The 7106-nt window shown below is 60.8% G+C and overlaps 1 protein-coding gene across 1 annotated transcript; it reads right to left on the reverse strand.

Annotated features, from left to right (window-relative positions):
- Positions 1 to 2924: 2924 nt before the first annotated feature.
- On the reverse strand, positions 2925 to 4442 carry DDIT4 (DNA damage inducible transcript 4). The gene is made up of 2 exons (XM_074830208.1): positions 4312 to 4442; positions 2925 to 4094 (listed from the first exon to the last, which is right to left on the reverse strand). Exons 1-2 carry the CDS (start codon positions 4406 to 4408, stop codon positions 3619 to 3621), a joined length of 573 nt encoding a protein of 190 aa, XP_074686309.1. The 5' UTR covers positions 4409 to 4442; the 3' UTR covers positions 2925 to 3618.
- Between the last annotated feature and the right edge of the window lie 2664 nt (positions 4443 to 7106).

The following is a 7106-nucleotide window of genomic DNA, read 5'->3' on the forward strand; positions in this document are numbered from 1 at the left end:
TTCAAACTGGTGCCACTGGGAAGCTCCCAGCAGGATGCCTGGTGCCAGGGGGTGGGGGCCGTGCCCTCCTCCCCTCCCACGGAAGCGCTGCTGTTAGCTGGCTGTCCACAGCCTCCTCTGGCCGAGCTCTTTTGGGGGATGCTTTATTCTCACCCCAGAACACCACCGTCCTGGCATTTTAAGGTCCCCGTGCGGGCAGGGCAGTGGGCAGGAAGGCTCAGCCTGCCTTTGTCCCGGGTGGAAACACCAGCTCGGACACGCTTCCCGATGGCGGCAGCTCAGAAGCTGCTGGCTCTTGGCCCAAAACGGGGGGAACCACTTGCCCTCAGGGGTTGGATTTGGGGTCCGTGCTCCCAAATGGGTCTCTTTTTCCCAATTCCCCCCTTCTTGGGGCAGCTAAAAGGCTTTTCCTGCAGCACCCAGAGCAGGCTTGACCCTACCTTGACCCCGGCGCTCCCCTCCTCCTCCTCCTCCCCAGCACCACGCACCAAAGGGCTGAAGGTTTGGGAGGGGTTTTTTTCCCTTTTTCCCTTCTTTTCCCCTCTCTCAGAGGCCAGGGCTCACATCACTTCCATTTCCCCTCAGCGCTGCGTTCTCAGCAGGGGCGGTGAGTCAGCCCCGCCGGCCTCTCGCAACGCCCGCACCGGCACGCCAGCCGGGAGAGTCCGGCACGAACCAAGGCTGGGCAAAACCTCCCCCCGCTGCCACTGACACGAGCCCTGCTCCATTTTTTTTGAATTCTGCAGTCGGGTCCACCCACACCCAAGTTTTTGGGGTGGTTTTGCTGCATTTCTGGTCATTCCTAGCCCAGAGTGATGGGGGATGGTGCTCTGTGTTTCAGTGCGCTGGTCCCTGTCTGCTCATCAAAGGTGCAGGCAATTTGGGCTCCCCATTAGCTCCTTCCCCACCCAGCGGCTCATTAACCCAAGCTTTTAATTGGGGCAGCAGCCAGGGGAAGGGAGCCAGCAGAAGTCAGGTGCCCCACGAGCATCCTCCCCCAGGTAGGTACGAAGGGAACCCCACCTCTCACCACCATCATTTTGGGCAGCAAAACCTGAGAGTTTAGCATTACCCTGGGATTTAAAGCCTCGTTTGCCTTATCGCTGCTGAAACCCCAAAAAATCTCCCTTTCCCCACCGCCACAGTGGCACCCAGGAGCCCCGGGGCCGATGCTGGTGCCACAAATAGCCCCATCACCGCCTCCCAAAATATCCCACTGCCTGCCCCCCGCCCCAGGAGAGGCTAAATACAGCCTTCGTGGAAACTTCGGGCACCTTCCAGGGAGCTGCCAAACCCCGGGGACCTTGACATGCCCCCCAAATTTGTCACAGAAAGGCCATTTTGCTATAAATAGAAGCAAAGCTTCACCTGCCACCGCTCGTGGCTGGGGCTGTGACCATGGGGCGTTTCGGGGGCCACGTGGCCCCACACAGAGGGGTTTGCTGGGCACCGCCCCCCCCCCCCCCCAGCAAATTGGTCCTCTCACTGCATTTGCTTTTGAGAGTTTTGGTGGGAGGTGTTTTTTTTATGTTTTCTGGGTGTTTTCTGCAAAGTCTTGGTTATTCCTTGTAATAATAATTTTTAAAAGTGTGATGCAGAGCCCCTCGCCCACCCGTGGAAGGGCTGGCAGGGGACGAGCGGGGGCCACGCTGCTGCTGGCAGCACGGCGAGACACGGGGTGATCCCCTCCACGTGCTTAGGAGCTTGATATATAAAAATACATGTATTTATGGAGCTATATATATAGCTCCAAGACACAATATGCCTCAGCAGAGGATGGCAGCACGGCCTGAGCCCAGCCACTGCTGTTGCTGCCGTCACTGCGCCGTAAATCTCTCGCCGTGGCTGGGGAGCAATGTGCCGTTTCCGCCCCGTGCCGGTGGTGCCAAAACCTGCTCCTCTCGTGATTTTTGCCAAAAAACTTCGGCTTTGGTGTTTCCTTTCCAGCCCCCTCAGTGACTTCTGGGCCGGTTTGACAGTGGTTTTGTTTCTGGTCAACGCTGCAGGGCACCGCAGTGCACTGGGATGGCTCTCACGTGAGAAGGGGATGCTCTGGCACGTGACCCTTTGAGAAACGCCTCAGTCCCCAGAATTTTAGGGGAAAAAACCCCATTTGCACAACATGGGTTTGTAAAAGTGCATTGCCAGCAGTACCCACCCCATGCTGCTTGTTGCCCTGATTGCTCCCAGGTGGTATTTACATGTGTGAGCAACCTCAGCTCCCAACACTCCAGCTGTGGGTTGTCCTTTTCAGAAACAACTTCTCCCATGAAAATTTTCATCAAAAAGTCACTGTTTGTCCACAAGGAAAAAGAAAAAAAAAAAAACACCACACCACCAGAAGCCTGAGCCAGAACAAACTTGCATTTGAATGGAAAAGTTTTTTTCAGGCTGGTTTTATCCCCCACACCTTCTGAGGGCTCTTCGTTTGCCAAGCAGCTTAATTACCCTTTAGTGAAAGCCTTTTCTCCGAATGCCTCTAATTGCAGGCTTGGATAATTGGTCTCATTTTTTGCAGAGTGTGTTTGGAGCTGGGGAGCCCCCCCCCCCCCCCAGCAGGTGTGACCCTCCCCATCTCCCTCCCTCCCACTTTTAGCCAATTCTCCCGGTTTTCTGCCCACTCCCCACCCCGCAGCTCCCAGGGGAGGAGCAGCAGCCCCTCACTGGGGTGTGGGGGTGCCCCTCCCCAGGCACGGGCTGGCTCAGGGGCCTGACTCGGCTCCCCCTGAGTCACAACCCCGTGGCCTGCAATTAGGAGTGTGCACAGCGGGATTCCCCCCCCATTCCCCACAGCTTCAGCTCCCACCACAGGGGCTGCCCCGCCAGGGAAAGGCTTCCCCAGGATGCCAGCACAGATTTCAGATTATCAGAGAGCACTTGCATCATCCCTCTCCAAACCAGAGTGACAACAGGGAGACAGCAGGTTATCAATTAAGACAAGTTTTATTAGAAAAGTAAAAAAAAACCACCCCGACACGATTGCATAGGAAGTCTTGCACTTGAACATCAAGTGTATGAGTGTAAACTGTAACCAATGAAGCACCCATGGTGTGTCACGCTGAGGGGTCCTGCCCTCTGTCCCCGCGTCACCTCGCACGTCCCTCTCCCACCACTCTCCCCTCTCATGATCAAAGACAACGCAATTCCAGACACCCCCCCTCACCGCACTGGGAGCCCACCCAGAGCCACCCAGGTGCCAGGGGTGGGGTTTTGTCTTTGATCTGGCCCTACAGCCCAGCCATCGCTCACTCCCACACGCACCCTCCCCCCAAAACCCCATTGATTACAATCCTTGGTACAAAAAACATGATTAATCAACCAACAGGAGGAGACCGTCTGCCCCCCAGCAGCCCCGCTGCCGCGTCCTGGAGCGCAGTTGCTACAATCATCCCACAATCAATCATCGACAGTGTGAAGCAACCTCCGCCCGGGTCCCCGTCTGCTCCAGGGACACCCCGGCACAGGCAAGTGCCCCGTGGGGACCTCCGCCTGCCCAAACTACTTCCACCTACAGCCCTACTCCAGCCTAACCTAAACTACAGCGGCTGCCGGGAGCCGCCACGCTCTAAACCGGCGCTTCCAAAGCACTTGGGTCAGTCGCTTCTCCGGCGCGGCCCATCAGCACTCCTCTATGAGCAGCTGCTCAGAGCTGTACAGCTTCTTCTTGATGACCCTGAAGCCCGTGCTCAGCTTCAGTGGCGTGAAAGCCGGCCCCGAGGTGAAGAGTCCCTGGATCTTGGGCCAGAGGCGGGAGTCCAGCCGGAGCACCAGGGTGAGCTGGAAGGTGGGCACCACAGCGGGGTCCACGGCGATGTGCCCCACGTCGTGGCAGGCCTTGCCGTGCTCCACGCAGAGGTCGAGGAGGGCCCCACGCAGCCCGCAGGGCTCGCTGCAGGCCAGGCGCAGCAGCTCCGTCCTCACCTGCGCCAGGAGCTGGGCCGGCATGAGGAGCCGGGAGCAGCGCTTGGCGCCCAGCGGGGCTCTGCCCAGCGTGGCCTGGACCACGTCCATCAGGTTGGCGCACAGCAGCTCGTCCTCGGGGTCGTGCAGCAGGTCCAGGTCCGGCAGGGAGGCCGCTTCGGCGAACTCGGCATCTGCGGAGAGAGGAGGGCAGGTGGGTCAGCACCGGAACGCGGGGAGGGGTGGGCTGGGGGGACATCGAGACCAGCGGTTTGAGGATGTAACTGGGGCAACTGGGGCTTGGCTTGGCTTGGCACAGCACAGCGCACCCCCCCCCCCTCCTCCCTCCCTCCCTCCGCCACCACCTCCCAGTCCCACCCCTCAAGGAACCCCTCGGAGACCCCCACTCACCTCCCTCCGAGCCGGAGGCGCTGCCCAGCGACTCGCAGTCGGAGGTCTCCAGGCGGCCCCGCTCGCCGCCCGCCAGCCGCTCCCACAGCCCGGGCATGGCGCCGCCTCCGCTGCCGCTCCCGCCCCACTCTGCCCCGCCGGCTGCCGGCCGCCCGCCTTTTATAGGGGCCGCGCGGGAGGCCACGCCCCCCGCCCCGCGCCCGCCAATGGCAGCGCGGGGCACGTCCGCGGCGTCTCTCCTGCCCGGTGACAGCGGGAGGCGCCGCCCCCTCGGCCCCGCTCGGCCCCGCTCGGCCCGGCCCGGGCCCTGCAAACGGCGGCGGCGGTTGCATCAGGAGGGCCGGGCCGGGCCGGGGCGAGCCGCCCGCCGCTCTCGCCAGCGCCCGCCGGGCTTCCCCGGCCGCCTGCCGCCCCCTCAGGGCCTGCGCCGCACCGCGCCGGGCACCCCCTCAGCGCCCCCAGCTCAGGGCACGGCCCGGCCCGGCGTTCCCCGGCCCCTCTCGGGGTGTGAAACAGGCCCCGGCTGGCGCGACGCCGCCCGAGGGGCCGTGAGGGGTCCGGCCGGGGTGTGGGTGCGGGGGCCGCCGGGCACCCTCATCTCCCAGGCGGCGTTTGGTGGGGAGCGGGGCCCCGGCCTGCCGAGGAGGGCAGGGGACGGGGCCGACGCGTTCGCTGCTGCCCTGCTGCGGATGACGGACCAAACCCAGAGCCCGAGGCGCCGCGGGTGATGGGGTGATGGTGTCCCATCAGCCGGCGTTGTCCGGGTGTCTTAAAAAAATGGCTGTTTCGGTGAAATGCGTTAAAAATTCGGGGGGGTGCTGAGAGGGGTGAGAGCAGGGCACGGCCCAGCTGGGATGGGGGATTTTGTTCAGTGCCAGGCTGGGGGCAACCCCCATCTGCCTGCCCCGGTGGTCCCGTAAAACGTGGGCAAGACCCCGTCCTCCTCCGAGCCCTCTGCTCTGGACGCGTGTGTGTCCCCGTGGGGCCGTGCGTGCCTGCCCCTGCGTACGTGACCTTCCCCAAGCCAGACCCTGAGGAGCGCGGGGAGCCCAAGACCCATTAATTGGCGATAAAGGACTTTGTTTGTCCTCCCGCCCGCTGCCTGCGGCTTTATCGGAGGAGCTGAGCACACTCTGAAGTCACTCCGGGAGCTATCTTGGGTACTGTCCTTCCTGAGCAGAGATTGATAACAGCCTGGTGGTAAACACGGCCGAGAGCTAACGCCGGCCGGGAGCGCGGGGGAGAGGCCCCCCACGCCGGTGTCACACCTGTGACCTCTGTGGCAGGGGGCGACGGGACAAATTCTCCCACCCAAGAGCTGAGGGGCAGCAGGTACAGAGGGTCCAGGCACCCACCAGCGACTGTAGTAGGGGGTCAGAGGAGAAGCAGGGCTTGAACCCATCACCATTTTGGGAGCGGAGGTCCAAGCCAGGGGAGCCGGTAGCATCCCGGGGAGCAGCGGGGCGGAGGGGATGTGCGGGGAGCTGAGAACAAGCCCTGGCTTGCACCCACAGCATACGAGGCCACTGCTCTGTTTTTTGGGAGAAAAAATGAACAAACCCCAACCCCAGCTGTTAAAAATAGACACTGATATTTGTGCGCTCGCCGCGCGATACAGTGAAATATGCACACGCGCGCTCAGAAACGGTTGGATGGTGCTTGGGATCCTGTTTTTAACAAAATCTAGCTCGTGGGTTTTTTCTCCCCGCAGCCAAGTCATTGGTACGAATGTTCACTGGGTGAGGCTGAAAATAGATGAGGAACTGCTGGCTTTGGGGTCAAACCAGGGGGAAAATGGCAAATAAACGAAAAAGAGGTAAAGGACCACAGGGAAGGCGCCTTGCTAAAAATAAGCTTGAATTCCAAAGCCAAGCATAAATATTTTTCTTTCTTTGCCATAACATCGCTGGGTAGGCAGGGAAGCGAGCAGCCTCTGGTGTGACAGCAAGTTTTAAAGTGAAATTTTTGATCTCTGAAATAAAATAATCCTAACGTGATGCTGCGCGCTCGCGCTTCTGCTGGGAGGGGAGGTGTTGCGGGGCTTGCAGCTCGGTTTCCTTCCCCAAAGAGGCTGCAACCCGGGCTGTGCAGAGCCTCTAGATATGGTTTGGGGCTAGAAAACAAAGTTTCAGCAACAGTATTAGGAATCCTTGCGCTTCCCCTCCCTGGGTACTGCTGCTGGCATAAACCCAGCGTGATTTTTGTGGCCGAGCTGTGTGTTTTTTTCCTCGTCCCAACCTGCTGCCCTTTCTGGGGAAGAGCGGGGGGGTGGTTCAGGATGACAGATGAAACTTTCTGGACAGTCCGTTCCCAGCTGGCTGTGCCTTGTGGGACACCCCCCACGCTCTCCCCCCATGGTGAGATTTCCTCGATCACGCCGATTTCCAGTCTGGCCGGCTTTGCAAAGGGTTAAGCGGGAGCCGGCGGGGGCGGCTGGCGTTGGGGAGGGTCCTGGCTGGGCCCCTTGCCTGGGATGTGCTGAGCTCAGCGGTTTTGCAAAGGCTGCAGGGGGAGGGGGCTGGGGAGCAGGAGGAGGAGGAGGAGGAAGGGAGGAGATGTACTGGGGGCTCAGCGAGTGCCTCAGCGCACGTCGGGTGCAAACCGTGCCCCACGTATGCTGGGGGGGGGGAAAATTCCTGCTCCACGGGTGGCTGCCACTGGCCATGGTGTAGTCCCTGTCTTCACGTTGGTTCCCAGCAGCTCCATGGCCCAAAAAAGCTGCTTTTAGTTAGATTTACACATTATTTGGCATGTGATCGCCAGCTGGGGCTGACACAGAGGCTGGTGTGATCCTC

The sequence above is a fragment of the Strix aluco genome, chromosome 7 (genome assembly GCF_031877795.1).
Source record: "Strix aluco isolate bStrAlu1 chromosome 7, bStrAlu1.hap1, whole genome shotgun sequence".
In the NCBI taxonomy this organism is placed as follows: Eukaryota; Metazoa; Chordata; class Aves; order Strigiformes; family Strigidae; genus Strix; species Strix aluco.